At 42.7% G+C, this 19,358-nt stretch overlaps 1 protein-coding gene across 1 annotated transcript in view; it reads left to right on the top strand.

Annotated features, from left to right (window-relative positions):
* Positions 1 to 19,358, top strand: part of AASS (aminoadipate-semialdehyde synthase) — a 417,355-nt gene that overhangs the window by 229,802 nt on the left and 168,195 nt on the right. The window contains exons 10-12 of the mRNA XM_085654183.1: positions 7,867 to 7,989; positions 8,132 to 8,243; positions 18,275 to 18,334. Coding sequence (XP_085510309.1) covers positions 7,867 to 7,989; positions 8,132 to 8,243; positions 18,275 to 18,334 — 295 coding nt within the window. The remainder of the gene's footprint in view (positions 1 to 7,866; positions 7,990 to 8,131; positions 8,244 to 18,274; positions 18,335 to 19,358) is intronic.

Here is a 19,358-nt window from a genome sequence, read left to right as displayed (position 1 = left end):
TGCTAATTCTTAACTATAACGTGTGTAAAACCTATGGTTTTTTCAGTGAATTTGTACGGTTTTTTAAATGCTAAGTTATGTATTTTTTATTATTTTTTTTTTAAGGTTTTTCACCGTGTGCGTACCGTACGCGCACGGTGCGCTTCGCGCACCATGCGCGTGCTGTGGGCTCACGGTGCGCTTTGCGCACCGCGCGCCCATGTTACGCAGTTCGCGGAATTTTTCTGTTTACAGAGTACGCTACGCGTACTCCGCGATTTTTCGCAAAAAAATTACAGGAAATTTTGGCCCTTGGGGGTCCTTCTGGGACCCCCTGACTAAGGCTAGGGGGTCAGGAACTGTCCACCCTGCCCCCTTTTCACGTTCTCCACCTTTGTTTTTCACCCCCTCAGACTGCGAGAGACAAAATGGCGGCCGACACTTCCTGGTTTCGACCGATTCGAATGTTTACTAAGATCTAACAACCAATCAGAATCGCGCTCGCGCACGGCAGCGTGCGCGTACGGTAAGTTTTACCGTACGCGCACGGTGCATGCTTATAGATATATATATGCTTTTAAATGCTATTTTCTCAGGAAATACTGAACAGATTTACACCAGACCTGCAAAAGGCACATCCCTGACCTGAGGACTACCTCTCTGCCAAATTTCAAGTAATTCTGTTCAGCCGTTCGGGCTCTAGCTTGGACTAAAGGTCCTATGGAAAAATGCATGGGGAAAACACGTTTTGGGACCCCCCCTTTTTCTCAGCCCCCGCTTGACGAATTCCCCCGAGACTTTCAGGGAAGGAGCGGAGCGGAGCGCCCCACCTATTTTGAAAATTTCGCGAGGATTCGTCAATCGGCGCCAAAGTTATTCCAAATAGAATGTTGCGGATTTCCTATGGAAAAACGATCCTAACTATAACTATCTACTGACGACCGCCAGTAGATAATATATATATATAGTAGGTTGGGAGGTGTGGTATAGGTTGTTGCCATTAGCCTAAACCAAAGAGGCTTGGCTTACGTAATTGCCGATTATGTCAGCGGAAGTAGTCCGGGAAAGAGAAGCTGCAGCTGAGGTTTTGTTCAGCAATGTGCCAAAAGTTTCTGCAACTGGTTCGGGATTGAGCAATGATGGCAGTCAAAACAATGACAGTGGAAGCGCTAAAAACCTATTAAGAAAATTGGAAAAATGCATGAAAAGCGAATTGACCAAATGGTGGGAAAATAAATCGCTCATAAAGTACCAGGAAGTGGGTCGTGTACCTCGAGGTCTAAGGATTTTATTAGCACCCAGTTTTGACAACCCGAACCCTCTGATGCTAAAGGAGTGGGGAGAAAGCAATCTTGCGGCATCCATGAACCTTGTATGTATTCTCATTAAATATGCTGAAATAGATCGGCTAGAATTGGTCAAAGAAATTGATAATATCAATGAACAGATCAACAAATTGGAACAAAATGAATATATAAGTAAGACGCGTAAAGAAATAAATGAACGTTTGAAGAAACAAGAAGAAAAAATCAAAAATAGAAAAATATTCAAGTTTGCACGCGACCTAGCCGACTATGAGAATGGCCAAATATATACATTTGCACGCAAATATGTTAACGCAAGAAAAATGAAATTAGACGCGAGAAGCAAACAAAATACTGACCCGATGGAAAGATGCCAATCCAATGATGCAAGGGCTTCAACAACAGCAGCAATGGATTCAGACTCACTGACCAGCGATACCGGTTCGGAAAGTGGAAGTCTTTATAATTCCAATGTTATAACAGAAGCAACTAGACTCAACTTGGGGGAAGAGGTCGATTTTTTAGCCCTAGAACGACGCAACACGCTGAGACCACGAAAACAGCAAACACACGACGAAATGTCAGACGGAGGGAAAGACGCAAAAAAACCAAATCAAAAGTCTCCAAAAAAATATTGGCGCAAGTAGATGATATGGAAGATAATACTATCATTAATTTGTCCAATGTAAAATTCACAAAAGCAGAGAAACAAATACTAATGCTTGGTCTTTCATTCTGTCCATCTGAAGATTTTAATTATGCGCAAACGAGAATTGACTTGTTCTGTTTTATTAGGAAATTAAAACTCCAAAAATTCTTTGCCATTAAGAATGGATTGGCAACAAACAAAAATGAACAATTAAAATTGAAAACTACGAGCAATCTACAGACATCAGACATTTCGTCCCTATTAACAATACAGCAACTTTATGATGACAATGACAATCCATCATCTAATGTCTCAACACAGCAAAATTTACTGGATATGGGCATCTTACAACAAGGAGCAGGCAGTAGTCCTTTTAAGAATAAATCAACATTCATCCCCATGATGCCCAAGGATGCGATAGACATTTTTCATGAAAGGGTCACAGAAGATATAAAACAACTTTATAAAAAAGTAAAGCGGAAAAAACGAGACAAGAAATACAAAGAAATTGAATATGCAAGATTAATTAAGAAGATCCAAAGTAATCAAGAAATCGTGGTAATGCAATCAGACAAAGGTGGCAACATTGTGATCTGGCCTATTAATGATTACACAAGAGAAGCAATAAGACAACTTTCTGATTCAAGTTGCTATGAAAAATCGACCATACAGCAATACAACAAAGCAAAAGAAAACCTGTCAAAAAAACTACACCAATATAAAAGAGAAGGACTAATATCAATGGACGAGTTTAAGTACTTATGGGTGGAATATCCTAGAATGCCATCAATATATTTCATCCCCAAGACCCATAAAAATACAAATCCTATTCCAGGACGTCCAATAATCTCTGCCATAAACAGCATGGGAGAACATGTATCCCAGTATGTAGACTTTTTTTTGCAACCGATGGTTAAAGCACTACCGACATATGTTAAGGACACGGGAGATTTCTTAAATAAACTGAGCACTATCATATGGACCGACGATATGCTATTAATGACCCTGGACATAGAGTCCTTATATACATGTATCGAACATTGTTCAGGAATAGAAGCTATTTGTGAATTTTTGAAGACCAGACCAATAGAATACCACAATCACAACAAAATTCTGATTGACTTGATCCAATGGTGTTTGAACAATAATTTCTTCATGTATGACAATCAAGTGTACAGGCAACTGAGAGGGGTGGCGATGGGAGCTTGCTTCTCCCCCAGCTATGCCTGTTTGATGGTTGGTTGGTGGGAGGAGCTGGCTCTTGGGGCCACCCACTCAGGCCTTCTGGATAAACGTGTCAAACATTTTTTCAGATACATAGACGATGTGTTCATTGTGTGGCAGGGTGATGTGGAGAGTGCAAACATTTTTGTTAATTCCATGAATATTAACGATGCCAATTTGAAATTTACATCCCACATTGACAAAGAAAGTGTAGATTTCTTAGATGTAAAAGTATACATAAAAAATGGGAGTATTGCAACTACATTGCACAGGAAAAAATTGGCAGGGAATTCTACACTCCATGCAAATAGCGCACACCCACACCACCTGATTAAGAGTATCCCCTATGGGGAATTTCTTCGCCTCAAACGAATATGCAGCACCAAGGAAGATCTGGATGTGTGCATAAAAGACTCAGCAATGCGATTCAGGAGTAGAGGCTACAGTGAGAACATTATCACAGAAGCGATAACTAAAATATCTAGCAGGCCCAGAGATTCACTGCTGAATCCTGACACTTCCAAGAATCAGGAAAAAGTATCTGAAAATAGTACACCCAGATTAATCACTACCTTTAATCGACAAGAAAGAAAAATACGATCTATTGTCAAACAGAATTGGCCAATCATACACACTGATGCAGTATTGGCACCTACATTAACTAAGGATCCCACCATAACTTTTAGGAAGGGTGTATCTATGAGAAATCAAATAGTCAGGAGCACTCCAGAGTCCAATTTGAAAAAGAAAAAAACTTGGCTACAAGCTAGACAGGGATTTCTCAAATGCTCTAGCTGCAGGGCGTGCAAATTTGGGCAAAACAAATCCAAATATAGTACTCCCTTCCAGGATGATGAGATAATTATCAAAGGCAACTACAATTGTAAGACTGAGTATGCTGTCTATGTTCTGACATGCACCTGTGGTTTACAATATGTGGGCAGCACTAAGCTGCAGGTGCATGTCAGAATTCTACAACATCTTAGAGCTATTGTCAATAATGACACAGCATACCCAGTTGCCAGACATTTTAAGGCATGCCATGATAACAACTTAAACTGCCTTAGGTACTATGTAATCGCAGCAGTACCACCTTTGCCGAAGGGAGGTAATAGGGAAAAACTCCTGCGCCAACTAGAATCACGTATGATTCTGGAACTTGACTGTAAAGCTCCAAGAGGTCTCAATAATACGGAGGATCTCCATAATTTCTTGTAATTAATCTCTATTTCTACCTCGAATACATTTTTACTTGCAGCTACAATATTTGTGCAGAATACATTTTATGCAGAAGGGATATACACTTATTTAGATGATATCTACAAGTGTATTTACATTCTTTTCCCTACACACATTGCAGAACCAACTTCAGGCAGTTATATTAACACATATATTTTTTATCTATACTTTCACTTCTATTTTTTGGATAATTTCATTATTCGAGGAAAAAGAAAAAATCCATAGACATATGCACTTTAAGGTTTAGGCACCAGCACTTTACACAAAATAATTTAGGAACGGCTGTTCCTTTATTTGTTCTTGATCAGTAGCAATCATGCAGCTTTTTGCACATAGCCTTTGCACTTTATCATTCTGTGTACATTTATATTTTCTTGGAGTGAAACAACAATTTTTGTATACATTTAATCTCATGTCATAACATAAAAAAGTTTCATCTTGTAGCATTTGGCCCAACTCAGGATAATTTTTGACTATGTCCAACAGCATTAACGCAGCTATAAAACAGGACATATGCGAAATGAGTAATATATATCCCGAAGTTGAATACTTTCCCAATAGGCCATGTCTCTCTTTTTTGTATATAATAATTTTATTGGATTTTAGCACATCTGATTCTATTATACAAAGCAATGCATTTATGCAGATATAATATGTCTCACTAGAATTGTGGGTCTATTTTGTATATAAGTCTTTGTCATATGTTTAGAAAAATATTTATATTTATATATCTATTTATTTATTTATATATTTATAGCATTGTACATGTTTACATGATGAATTTTATTTACATGATATACTCGGATTGTTGTGGAAACAGTAATACCAATAGTACACAGAGTTACGAATGTTTTTTATGTCTATGGTTTTTGAATGGCATCACATGATGCATCACATGATTGGGGAGGTGGCATTTGAAAATACAAAAGTGAAAGGGGACTAAAGTTTTTCCATATGTGATCAAGGGCACGGAGGTGCTCGAAACGCGTCATATAACGGCTTGAAAGAATAAAAACAACCTATTTTGCCACGTATTTTGGAGTCCGGGTCTCTCTTACCGCTGCAAAGGAAGTGCAAGCTTTGGGAGATCAAGTACACTTCTCATATATATATATATAAATAATATACTGCGACTGGAAGGAAGCCGTACAGGAGGTGGAAGCAACACGAGGGGCGTGGGTGGGAGAAGTGACACTAGAAGCAACATTGGGGAGTGCGGTTTGGGTAAGAAAACAATTAGGCGAGAGAGAGAGTGATGTGGAGTGAGGGTAGGGGAGGAAAGCAAACCAATGCAGAGAGAGACATAGCAATGTGCACATGGGGGTAGATGCATATGGGGGAGAAAGCAGTGTGGGGAGAGAAAAACATGAGGGGGGAGCACATCATGGAGTCAAGTGGTGGAGAAGCACATGGGCGATAGAGAGCAACATAGAGTTGCGGATGGGGCACTAGTTGCATTTGGAGGAGATGGGTGGAAAACGTATCATTGCGAATGGTGGCCGTTTAGGCCACCAGAATTGTATGCTTTCGAAAACCCTATTTTTGAACCTTTGGTTGGGGTGAGTCTCACTACCTGAGTCTCAATCATTGTAATTTCACTGTAATTGAACAGAGCATGTGTACCGCCGGTGTCCACTTTTAAAGTGAAGACTGCTGTAGCACACGTGGGGTAATGGACACTGAACTGGTTACATGTGAGCCTGTTAGCACACACGTATGCGCACATGTGCAGGCTATATATGTGAGACTACTGTTGTGTGCAGCCCAGAAATTGTGCACAGGTATGCTGACGCAGAAGAATTATTTGCAAGGATAGGTGCTGACCTGAGGTAGTTCTAATAATATCAGGGGGCATTTATAGATAGGTCTGTGGAGTTTACTATAAAATCTGTAGTGCTTTCACTGTATTAGCCATATAGGTGAAATCTGCCTTAAAGTGAAGTTTCCCTCCACTTAGGCTTCCACCCTCCATCGATGTGTCAAACTGGGGTAAAACATGCATACTGAATTTGATTTTGCAGGTTCCAATAACATACATATATATCTAATGGGTCATCAAGAAATCTTATATTTCTCTGGCTCAGTTCATAATCAGATTCCAGGCCTTTGACCCACCTGCAGACCCAAGTTAATTACTCTGCCTCCGAAGAGAGGAAACAGATGCCTCCCCAAACAAAGGGATCAATTATTAATGATTGATTCAGTTCCTGAGAAGAAAGGAATGGTAAAGTAAATTTGCATCTGATAATTTGTTGTCACACTGCAACTGGACTCGCACCGGTCCAGACCAACTTACTAAACAAAGTAGGAAGCCCAGACACCGGGAGTCAACACTGGACGGGCTCCCCTTTGAAATTTTGGTTGGAAGGTATATTTGGCAGTGGTGTCAGCTAAGGGTGGAGGTGAGAGTCATAGAAGAGCTCTTTACAGAGAAAATGTTAAGGCGCCATTTTGGATTGTCCAAGAATGTTATGGAGGAGTTGAATGAAGTGGTGGACCGATCCTAGGATTGGCCAGGGGTGCTTGGCATCTAGAGCTTTTCATCCACATAAATCTCTGTACTAGAGAGAGACAGAGAATAACACCTTGGACCTGGGAGGTGTCAACTGCAAAATCATGGACAACTGGAAGGAGAAGCCACCTGATGCCCTGTCTGCAGCTGACACCCAGGACTAGATGGGTCTCTCAAGGGCCAGTGGCGCAGGCCCTCTTATGTCGCCTGAAGAGCAGTTGGGGGAAGATCTGAGTTGGGTTCCTTGTGTTCCGGCTCAGAGAGAGCCTAACTTGGCAGTTCAGAATGGACTTTACTTTTTTGAGCAGGGTCAAGGCTGATTTGCATATGGCTGGGTCTAATCTGAATTTGGCAAAAGAACAATGCTTTGGAATGGTAACCCGAGAGGTAGCCAGTGGTTACACATTACAAGCATTCCTCCCATCACCTCTTGTGTTCTACATCATTTACACGTTCAATCTTGCAACTGTAGGTAGTGTTGATCTGAATAGGGTCCCCTATCCTGTCCTTGCTTATGATTACTAAAGAAAGGTATTTTTATGAGACTACTAAACCTTCATTGTGAATTAAAGTCTAATACTTTTCATAAAAGTGCTATTGCTGCATTGGCATTATTTTGTGGCATTATTCTGTTAACTGTGTCCCACCTTAAAAGTGTAAGCTTTGGCTATTTGTTGCTACCTGCAGAGATTCAACACCTAAAAAGGTTAATGCGAACTCACTGAACATACAAATCTTTTGTTCTCAAATTTAATAAAACCGCAGGCAATACTTGCTACAAAAATTGCCCAGTTTCCATTGAGTTCTAAAGGTCCATAAATCTGGCCTGATAGTGATGCATTTTCGGCACCTGTGCAGAGAAATACTGAACAGCTATGTTTCAGTGGGGGGAAAGGCTTACATTTCAAGGGCAGTTGTGCATTTGGTGTCAACAAGTATTTTTTTTTTGTTTTTGCCAGGTTACTAGCAATTGGAGATATCTCAGCAGATACCGGCGGATCTATTGAATTCATGACTGAGTGTACGTCCATTGACGCACCATTTTGCATGTACGATGCACACCAGCACATCGTTCATGACAGGTTGGAAAGCTTGATTTTTCATGTAACTTATGTAAATGTAACAGTCTTCTAAAAGCAGACACCTTATCTCAAAAAATTTGGAAATTTTATTTGGTGTGAGGGGATATCTTCAAGTGATGGTTTTGCTATGTTTGTTTTTTAGTGTGGAAGGCTGTGGGATTCTTATGTGTTCAATTGATAATTTGCCGGCACAGCTTCCGCTCGAAGCAACAGAATACTTTGGAGATTTGCTTTTCCCCTACATTAAAGAGATGGTAAGCATAGCTCAAGAGTACATAAAATGTGATATGCATCCAGCAAAAAATATAACCTTTGTAAGAAACCCAGGCGCAATATCTATGTGATGTAAAGTGGCAGGTGTTGTAAAGTTGCATCATTTGTTAAGAATAAACTGTGTTGTATGGTTTTTCTTTTTTAACATGAATGTTCATATGTACATGTAGCAGGCCAGTGAAGCATGACTGTAGAAATTATGAAGAGACAGGTAGGTTATCGCAACAAGATGAATGGAAGTAGTTCTTTTAATTTAGCAGGATAACATAATGTTAAAGTGAGATTTTAGGTATCACAATATTCCAAAAAGCGGAATTATTCCTTACATTGTCTTTCAGTATATGCAACTTGGCACACTGTACACTATTGCAACAAGCATTGCCATATGAATTTTACCATACTGTAGTGATTTGTGGTTTGGGCTTTAAGGGAGTAACTTGCACAACAAACTTAGTCCTTCACATGGCCAAAGCACCCCACCTCCATAAATTGTTTACTCTAATTAGTATACCTCAACTGATTTAAAAAATACTCTAAAGAAAAGGGGTCTGATTCACAAAGGGACTCCGCACTCGTTGCGGAGGCCCCGCACTCGTGGGGGAGTCTCCACAATTGGGGCAGAATCTCCACCATGGATATTCTCATGGCGGAGAGTCCGTCTCGAGAACGTAGACTTCACCATGCCTGCAGGACCTTCTCCACAAGTGCGGATGCCCTTTGTGAATCAGGCCCAAGGTATTTGTATGCCTGCTCTCTTAACAAAAAAAACTTGTTTACGATTAAAACCCCTCTTGTAGTCAACTCAGCAGCTTTTCACACATTTTCATGCAGATCAGAGAAAACATTCAGCCCAGGCTCAATAGGTTAGTAGTGAGAATGGTAGTAGAGCCAGAAGAGGAAGTTCACTTCAAGTATAAATTAATCATGGGAATTTGGACGTTACTACATCAGTGCTTCGACACTTTCTAGCAGAATGGCAGGAGGTCCACAGCTGTATTACCAGACTGTGAGGCCTGCCCCTCATTCACTCTGTTGTTGTAGCTAGGTCACAAAGAAGGAGCTTTGTTAGTGGTTTCACAGCCTGGAGCTAGCCACATAAGCCGTTTGCCCCATGGAAACTGAGATTTTAAAAAACGGTTTTTCTGTGTGATATCTGTAAACTGGAGTGGAAATGAGCAGTTCACACGGGTCAGCTAACTTAGGCGTAGTCTGTTTCCAATATTACACCCATGGTTGTCGCATATTATATGTGTTTCCACTTTATTAGGTCTAGATATAGACAGGTTCAGTTGTCTGCTAGAACTCATGCCATTAAGGTGCAGTACACAGTCACAATTGCAATGGTCAACCTCCCCCCAACCAATGTTCATTCAGATGTTGTTCATGCTTTGGATTAGCACACATTGCAGCCATTGAGACTCGTAACTTCCAGTAATAACATTTATGAAGTTACCAGATTCAGCCATTTTATTTGTAGATCAGTTTGAATCTGCTTGAATGAGTGGAACTGCTTGGAAAAACAGTTTTTTTCTGGCTAACCACAAAGCCTCCTTCACCCCAGACCTCCATGGAACTGTTGTGCGTGGTGCAGCTAGTGAGGTAGGGGCACTAGCGAAGCCTCCAGAGATGGAAGGTGACTGTATCAACGTGTTAGGCACTCTTCCCGAAAGCAGTGTCTGTGGTGTCTCACCTGGGCTGGACTTGCAACACTCCACCCTAGAGCACCGCAAAGGGGTGCACCCCCAGCCACTGCCATGGCAGCACAAGTCCAACCGCCATTTAAGGAATGCAGGAGTGTTGCATGCCAAGGATTTCAGGCACACCTGGTAATTATTTTAGGCAGTTAAGAGGCAACCACCTGCCCTCTAAAATGGAACCAGCCATGTGTCCTAAGAAGCCACCATCATACTTTACCTGATGGAGGGTCCGTTTTATGGTGAATGAACAGCCTTGCGAGAGATGGACAGGTTTTAGTGAATTCCTGTGTGCCACACCCTGCAGTAGTGTGCACATGGATGGGTACAGGTTGGTATACTGAAGGCTCTTATGATACAGAATAGTGGGTAGATACGTGACCAGTAAATTGGTGATAACAAACTTTATAAAGCATAAAGTGAAGAATATTTATCTGTATTTCTTCCTACCTAGCCTACAGCCAATTAGCAGGAGCTCAATATTCTTCTATAATATGATATAATTCCCAAAAATTGTATACCTTAATGTCAGGGCAGTGCCCAACCAAGGTTTATACAGCCCATGTTTTGTAGCAGACTAGAGTGAGTGCCAATGCTCCAAGAGATCCTTTAACCCACAATGAATCTCCTTCTCTGCAAAGGCTTATTTATGTCTGTTTGCACTGGGATGCCTAAGAAGGCGATGGGCACTCATGTAAGGTAATGATGGGCACTACTCAAATATATGCAACATATATAAATATTGGTGAACTGTCACAGGATTTAATAACACAACATAAGTATAAAATCATGGTAGTATTTGCAAAACAAAATTGTACATCAAATCCGGGGGGCCATAATTCACATCTCTGAGGTCAGATGGATCTAACACATAGTAAAATATGGATTTGTATTGTTCCCTGTCCGGAGTACCTGCGGTGCGCTCTGGTGCAAAATGGCACTTAAACTGTACTTGCTTCACTGCCTCCCGAAAACCCAGCAAAGGACTCTCTTTTTAGTCGCCATGACCCAGCACTCACCAGACCTCTGTGAAACTATCTTGTGGAGTAGTGGCCTAACACAAGCAACACCAGTACTAAAATGGCATATATAGCATGCGGCTGAGACTTTTTAAGACACGAGCAAAGTGGGCAAGTACCTAGGGCACCAACCTTCCAATGGGCTGTCTGGGAAAGTAAACTTTATCTCTGTCTAGCTCACCCCTGTCTATTTCCTGACTTTCTACCTCTACCCCTGAGTCTGTTTCTCTTTGCTCAGTGGCATTTAAAAAATCTTTGGTTGCATGGGCCTAAGTTGTGTGGTGCCTTTAATGAGTGTGTGAGAATTTTGAAATGAGGGCATTTGTTATTCGGGAGCCAGTGGAGCCCCCTGAGGTGTAGTGTGATGTAAGTTCTGTGTGAGATCTAGACTATGAATCAGCTGCAGACTTCTGGATAGTTAGTAGTCTTGTGAGTTGCTAGGCGATCCCGGCGTAGAGGGTGTTCACATTGTTCAACTTGCTGGTGACGAGGGCAAGTGACAGTTTTTCTGGTGATGCTTGGGAGCCATTTGAAGATCTTCCTCTGTATCTTCAGGTTGTAGAACAGGATGCAGTGATGGAGCTGGCTTGTGCAGCCATGTCCAGTTTGCTGTTGATGAACATTCAGGGGTTCCTGGTGTGGGTCTAAATTCAGCCAGCCAACAGTTGCACTTTCATGGTGAGGTGTTCTTGCCAAAGATCACTACTGTTGTCTTGTCGGTGTTGAGCTTGAGACAGTTGGCTTTCATCTAGCTAGAGATGTCGGTCATACAGGCGGTGTGCTTGTTTCTTGTGTTGGAAGTCTTGTCCGAGAGGGAGAGTATGAGTTGCATGTGGTTGGCTTAGGAGAAGATGTTGATGTCATGTGTTCAAATGACACTGGCCAAAGAGATCATGTATGCGTTGGAGAGTGGGGATGCACGATGAACCTTGAGACACTCCAGAGATGAGTGCAGGCTTCTGAGGAGTTAGTGCCAGGTTAACAGCTTGTGTTCTATCGGTTAAGAAGGAGCAGATCCAGCGGAGAGCAGGTCCTTGTTTGCCAATCTTGTGCAGGTACCTGATGAGAATGGGATGGGAGACTGTGTCAAATGCTGCTGGGAGTCTAGGAGAATGAGGGCTGCTGTGTCTCCTCTGGCAGGGATTGTGTAGATGTCGTCTGTGGTGGTGATGAGTGTGGTTTCTGTATTGTGGTTAGGCCTGCATCCAGACTGCATGCCGTTGAGGAACCAGTGGTTGCTGAGGCAGTCGGTGAGGCATCCGTTGATTTCTTTCTTGAAGACTCTTGCTTGGTATGTTAGGAGGGAAATCGGTCTATGGCTTGGTCAGTGGAGGGGTTCTTGTGCATGAGCATGACAGTGGCATGTTTCCAGGTGTCTGAGAATGCAGCTGAGTTGATGGAGGCGTTGAGGACTGGTATCAGTGCTTCATTGATTGGGAGGAGTCCTTTGATGAAGGGGTGTTGGGGACAAGGGTCCAATGAGGCCCCCGAGTGGCTGGGTCTTCATTTTAGCCGTGATTTCGACACTGTTATGGAGAGCCACAAGGTCAGGGTTCGTTCTTCGGCTGTGATGGGAAGTTGAGTTGCGACAGTGGCGGTGCTCGTTTGAGGGTCAAAGTTGCCTTATATGGAGGTGATTTTGTGTTACAGAAGAATTCTGAGCACTTGTTGTAAAGGTCTGGCAAGGAGGTGATGTTGGTTGAGGCGACAGGAGGCATGGTGAAATCTTAGATGATGGTGAAGATTGCCTTCCTGCTCTTGGTGCCGTTATTGATGCGATCTGCAATTGCTGTGCTTTTGGTGCCTGTATCTACTGGTGGTTGCGTATTAGGGCGGGTTTGAAGATGTCTTTATCTGTGGTGTTTTGAATGTTTCTCCATTTGTCCTCCAGTTGCTTTCAGTGATGTTTCATCTGCAGGAGTTCCACTGTGTACCAGCTGGCCTAAGGTCAGGGTCTTGCTGTTGGACTGCACTTGAGGGGAGCTAGGGTGTCGGCGCATGTGGTGATCCAGCTTTTGAGGTTCTTGATGATTTTTGGAAAATTGCTGCTGTGCGTGGGCCGGTGGACAGAGAGAACTGAATGAAAAACACTCTTCTGTAATGCTGCGGTGGGCAGGTCTGACGTCTTGTTGGATGGGTATGCTGAAAATGACGAGGACGTGGTCTGTCCAGGTCATAGTTGCTTTCTTGTCGACTGTCATGTTGCTGATTAGGAGTAAATCTGGTTCAGTTGGTGTCCAACAATGAGTATAGGTTCAGTAACATGATGGGTGAGGCTGAGGTTTCTGAGGTTTTCTAGAAGAGCCATGGAGTTTGAGGGTTTTGGGGATAAGTGGTGCGACGAAGTCCGTTATGTCACTGGCAAAATTGGTAAAGGGGCCTACTGGGCTGTATACAAGGGTTCTGCTTGGGATACGTTGGCTGGGATGCGTATCTTGGACATGAGGTGTTCCATTTGGCTGGTGGGGGTAACCGTGTAGGTGGTGCTGCTGATGGTATCTTTGAATATGACGGCATCTTCACCCCTGGGCTTATGCTGATGGTCTTGCTTGACGATTTTGTAGGCAGTAAGGCTGGCTGTAGCGCGATGTCCAGCACAGAGTTTGGGATTGCCATGTTTCCGTGAGGAAGAGGAAGTCCGAGCATGGTCTCGCAGTAGGTCTCATATCTCTGTAGCGTGTTTGGCGAGCATGGTAGCGTTGCGTCTTGTGGTTGTTCTGTGTGAGTTTGAGGTGGTGGCTGGTTTGTTTGTTTGTTGGTTTGTGAGTGAATGGGGTGCTGGGTGTTTGTTGGTGCAGGAGTGGTGGGTCTAGGATGTGGAAGAATGCATGTGAAATTGCAGGTGGCGCATATTGTGTGGTATGGTGTGGCAGCAGTGTAGTGAGCGGCTGTTGGGGTTGCAAGCGAGGCAGGATAGTGGTGGGTTGGGGGACGATCACGGTTCCTAGTGCTGCAACACGACCACTGTGCACTTCCGCCTTGAAGCTGCCATTAAGTACACCCTGAAGTGGTGGAGGAGTGCAGGGGGCGGTGGGCAGGAATTCATTGGATAACTACATTCCCCGCCCTCAACATTACCATCAGAAATAAGGTTATCTCATGTATTGTTATATCTGGCAAATATTTTATATACTCCACAAAGAGTAGACGCCTGCTAGAACAATCCTAGACTGTGAGAAGCTTCCCAGTGCACGAAGGCCCTCATTACCAGTCACTAACAATAATCCCCGTTATATTCCTGCCCTGAATTTGTCGTTATTAAGGTTCTCAGTGATTCCATCGGTGGTGATACAAGAGGGATTACAAGACTTGGGGCAATAGAATCTGGAAACCTGTTTTCGGCGTCATGTTTTTCCCCGGTTCAGCTGAAATATCCATGTGAAACACCTCGACTTAGTTCCCATGGGTCTGGTAATTTACATTACTGTACCCTTTGGAATCCAAAGGCCACTCGTAACGAGGGCCTAAGTTGCACCAGAACGCCTATGTTCACCCTTTGCCCGTGGCAGTGTTTCGACTTCTCCACATATTGCAGAGGTGCCCTTGTTACTTGTTTGTGGTGCACTCTGCATGCTCATTTACCTTTCAATACAATCACTATAATACAATGGAGCCTGCAGTGTCGTTATCAAACTGCTTCTAATTTTCTTATTACAGTCTAGTTGTGACATAGCGCGTCTCGTGTAATGACAAAATTATGTACCTGCTCAACTGTAATAACTATTTACATTTAGGTTTTGATGTCACAATGCCTTTAGCTAGAGTATGCAACCAGGCAAAAGGCAGTATATATACATCTGCTGTTTAAACAATGAAAACAGAAATAGATTTTAATTTCTTCTTAACTGTTTTGCTAAAGCAAACAATAAGAAAGGAGAGATTAGTTTATTTTATGCAGGGCTATAATTCCTTACAGGAAAGGAGGAATCTCTGTATGACATGCATTGAACCCCATCAAAATAGTGGCGGTGTATTGTGGTGGCATCTACTTTATCGCTAGGCATTTCATATTCAATTTATATATTTACAACCATACTCATTTATGTAAAGGAGCAAGAGACCAATTATGGAGGCTTTTTGGGGCAAAGATAATCTTGTGAACTTGTATTATAAGAAATAAAATACCCTATATCATACATTAACAGGATAACTCTGAGTTCTTTGACCTAATTTGGCTTTAGTCCTCATTTCTCTATATGGTCACAAAACTCCTGGGTGTATTGCAATATTCATATAAAATACAGCAGAAGGTACTTAGTCCACGTTTTAGTCTTAAGTAAAATTTATGTATGAAGTCTGTGTGATGCCCAAATAAATAGCTATTTTGCAAGAATGTACAAACTAGACAAAACCCATATCAGAAGGCACACCCATGTAAATGCCACTCTCTGCATGGTACTATAACCTCTGCTGTTATCCCCTGTGGCTGCTGTCACCCGGAGACATTACAGAAGACTCCTATGCGAGTATGATTCTCATTTCTTTCCTTTATTCTTCATTCTCATTTTCCTTCTTTGCAAGATGATCATATCATTACCAAATGATCACCCTCAGAGGCCCTTTAACCTTCACATGAAGACTTTGATGGCATCCCTCTTGTTCTGGGAAATGGTCTTCTGTACATACTCTCTTTCCTTCTCCAAATGAGTAGAGCCATGTGCGATTGTCTGAACAAAACAATGAACAGCCTCTGCGCCACATCTAAGGAGAGGATGTGGTGCAGTGGCCAGAGCTGCCGACCCCAGCGCTGGGGATCCGGGTTTGAGTCTCAGCGTCTGCTCAACATCCTGTGATTCTAAGCAAATCACTTAATCTCCCTATGCCGATGGCCAGAGCCTGGATACCCGCACTGGTGATAAGCTGCGATATGTAAATCTACTAATTTAATTGTTAAAAAATCATACTCCGAAAAGACCAGCTGTGTTGATGTAGGCTTGCCAGATAGCGTCAAAAAGAGAACACCAATGTGTTGTTTGGAAGGTATTTTTCTCAATGGAAACCTGATTATAAACCCTCTATCTTATCACCCGCCCAGGTACAGACATCCAGTGTGCATTTTGAGTGCATGTGTACGATGTGCATGTGTGGCCAGTGCATGACTGTTTGCTGTCTGGGTATGCTTGGTGGGACCAGTGGGTTTCATTTTGGATGGTTCTTGGACTAGTAAAGCTCAAGATGGAAGACTGGTGCAGCTTCTCCGAGACAGCGGAATTATATCACTTGCATTCTTGAAATCAGAGAGTGGAGACCCAGATACTGAAGTGAGGGTGGAGATAGTGCTACCCTTTTGAATGCTATCCATACTTTTTAGCAAGAGATTGCGGATTAGATTCTCCTGAACACTGCCATTTGGTAGATGGTGGGAACCGGTGCATCAGCATATCTAAAATTGGGGAGTTCTTAGGCAAGACCTGCCCTTTTATCTTTCTCTGATTGCTGATTTAGAAAGGTTGATGACAGCTGGGTGCTGAGTGTTCACACTTAAAGATGCTCATGTTTTGGATGCATCTGCTTGGGTGCTGCATCATCACTACCTTCTGTGAGAAATATCATTTTACACAAATGCTGCATCTGCAATGGAGCCAGAAATTACATTTGAAAGGGATCCACCCCGAATCAGGTTCAGGACCACAGACAGCAGACCCGCGTCACCTGTCTGGTAAATGAGTTTTAATGTGGTACCTAAACCCCACAAAACATAGCTCCACTTTAGTCCAGTTCAAAATTGTCCTTGAACAATCAAGGGAGTGTACCACAGAATACTCAAACAGCTGCTGTGAGACCAGGACTGGGTCTGAATCACAGCCAGTCTCCCAGATGTGAGGGAACAGCACCTTAAGTCTACAACTTGCTGGGCAGCTCCTAGAAGCCTGCCTGCTCAGAGATAGAAGGAAAGTGCCTGGCCTTGCAGGAGGAGAGACTGTCTAGTAGGAGGCAATGAGCGAAGCCCCCTCTATGTGGAACATCAAGAAGAAACATGCATATACTCTCATCTCCAAAACCTACTCTAGGAAAAGCAAGGGTAGTAACCCAAGCCAGAGCTATTTTGTCAAACAGATTCAAGTTCCAGCATCACCATCAGCAGAGTAAAAGGAATTAGATGGTGAGGGCTGGTCTTCAGGAGATTCACTCTCTGGGCCGAACATCTCTCACAGTTACATCCTCTGGGCCAAGTGTCCCTGGAAGGTGCTGCCTCCAGTCTAGGCCGACTTCCCTTTCGGTGGTGACTGGTATCTCTTTACCGTGCTACACACTGGCAGCAACAGCACCAATCCTATGTAAAAAAAATGCTCACCAGTTATGCTTCTTCACAAAGTTAAACTACAGAACTGCATCCGGTGAGGGTTAACTTCTCACAGGGAGTGTCGATTCCGCTGACACTCCTACTGGATAATCAGCTTAGTATTTACAGCGAGATGTTCTATGAACTTATTTCAAATCAACAAATTTAAGTTTTAAAGTGATTAGAGTGGTCTGCTTAACGTAGAATACCAGACTGAACAGCAGTACATGTTAGTGGCCGAGTCACCCATTCGGGCACTGAAAGGGGTCTCTCCTCTCTCCTTTATTTCCCTCTCTCTCCTTCTTTTTCTGTCATGAGGTCCACCTCATGGATAGTGAGCATTTTTAGCTGAATGCTTTAGGCAAGGTGCAGTAAAGCTCTTTTTCATCGAAGATGAAAGGGGTAATGATCCTACTTGCAAAACATGCTTAGAGAACCACTGGCAAGATTGTCTATAGTAAGAGGAACATGGAACTGTTATACATATGTCCCTGCTCTCTTCTACAAGAATTAGGTACAGACCTTCATCGCTCACCACATCTTGTCGCAGACGCTCCCTAACGCAGGGTAGACGTTTGTCATAGAGGACAATGACTATAATGTAGTTTGTACCACCAAATTAGATGAGTCACCCCAAAAGCAGTATCACAGGGTGACAAACACAGAGTGAGGCACACAGGAGTCTTAAAACGGATGCAGTCATGGGACTTGCATGATCACCACACTCCATGCACTCGAAATGCAAATATTATAAACCACAAATACACAATCTGCATTCCTGCTGAAAGGGGTACACGCTTCTGAACATGGTTATGTAGTGAAAGTATGAACCCATGTTAACAGTCGGAGGAACACTGCAGTTATTCCTTGAAGGTATGGTGTTCCGAGCATGCTGTGCACAATTTACAGTGCTGATTGTGTAAGATGTGTATTCCTTCATTTGTCTACCGTGGTATATTTGATGCATGACTATTGAAATCTGTTCTTTTCTAATTGGTGTCTTTTGACTCTTACAGTTGATGTCTGATGCCACGGTTCCTTTTGAAAAGCAGAAGTTTACACCTGTTGTAAAAGATGTAAGTCAAGACCAGGTTTACTTTGCTCCAGCAAATATAATTCAAGGGTTTAAGATGAATAAGGTTTCAATATGCATCTTGAAACTAGAGTTCCTAAAATGTATAGATTTGCATACAACAACTCATGAAGTCAGTCTTTCTGATTGGAAGTATGGTGCCTCAAACCATGCATTCAGCCTATGTATTATCATTCCATCCATTACTCTGTGCATTGCCCCTAATATTACTCTAGGGCAACACCTACTTGGATTATTCTTCTTCCCATCGACTCAGAGTCTGCCCAATGCTTGAGTTCCAGGCCATCGCAAAACACTTTTCATGAGCACCAGCCCCAAGTGAACACATTTTATGGTGAGGTTACTCTTCTTAAGAGTTGGCATTAAGAGTTTCGGTGGCTCGTTATATGGTCCATCAAGACAATTTAGACAATGCCCCAGTCAACTACTCTCAAAATGGGACCACCTCATGACAAGCCCAAAACAGATGACAAAAGAAGCTTGCTTCTGTTTTGCATCTGGGACTATGTTCGTTCTGGACTGTATTAATTCAGTGTAATAGTTGCGGAGCCAATTACGTATGATGCTCATGTATGCGTTCCAACCTAACATTTCTGGATGCAACTCTCCAGACGGTGATCACTCTTTTCTATTCCTTGTCTTCCCGGCACCATACCTAAATCAATCTCTTATTATTTTCTAGGTACTTCTACTGAGCTTGGGTTCCTATATAGACATTCCTCTTTCATAGTTGAGATCATTTTACCTCACAATCCCAGTTGACAACAACCTGTTAAGGGTATTCACCTTCTCAGCCCCCTTGGTGCAATCAAATATATAATCATATTTGTTACTAGGTCTATAACTCCCGACAGCCACAACACCGCATACTGTAGCTGGCTTGCAACACAATACTGTCTGAAATCTGGAAGGACCCTGCAACCATTGACCCATGAAAGGTTAGGTGTTGTCAGTGATGTTTATGCTGCCTTTCCACCACAGTGCAATTTCAGTAGCAATGTGTCTAT

Source organism: Triturus cristatus, chromosome 4_1 (assembly GCF_964204655.1).
Source record: "Triturus cristatus chromosome 4_1, aTriCri1.1, whole genome shotgun sequence".
Classification (NCBI taxonomy): Eukaryota; Metazoa; Chordata; class Amphibia; order Caudata; family Salamandridae; genus Triturus; species Triturus cristatus.
Note: the sequence above shows the minus strand (reverse complement) of the source record. Positions and strands in the feature narration are given on the sequence as shown.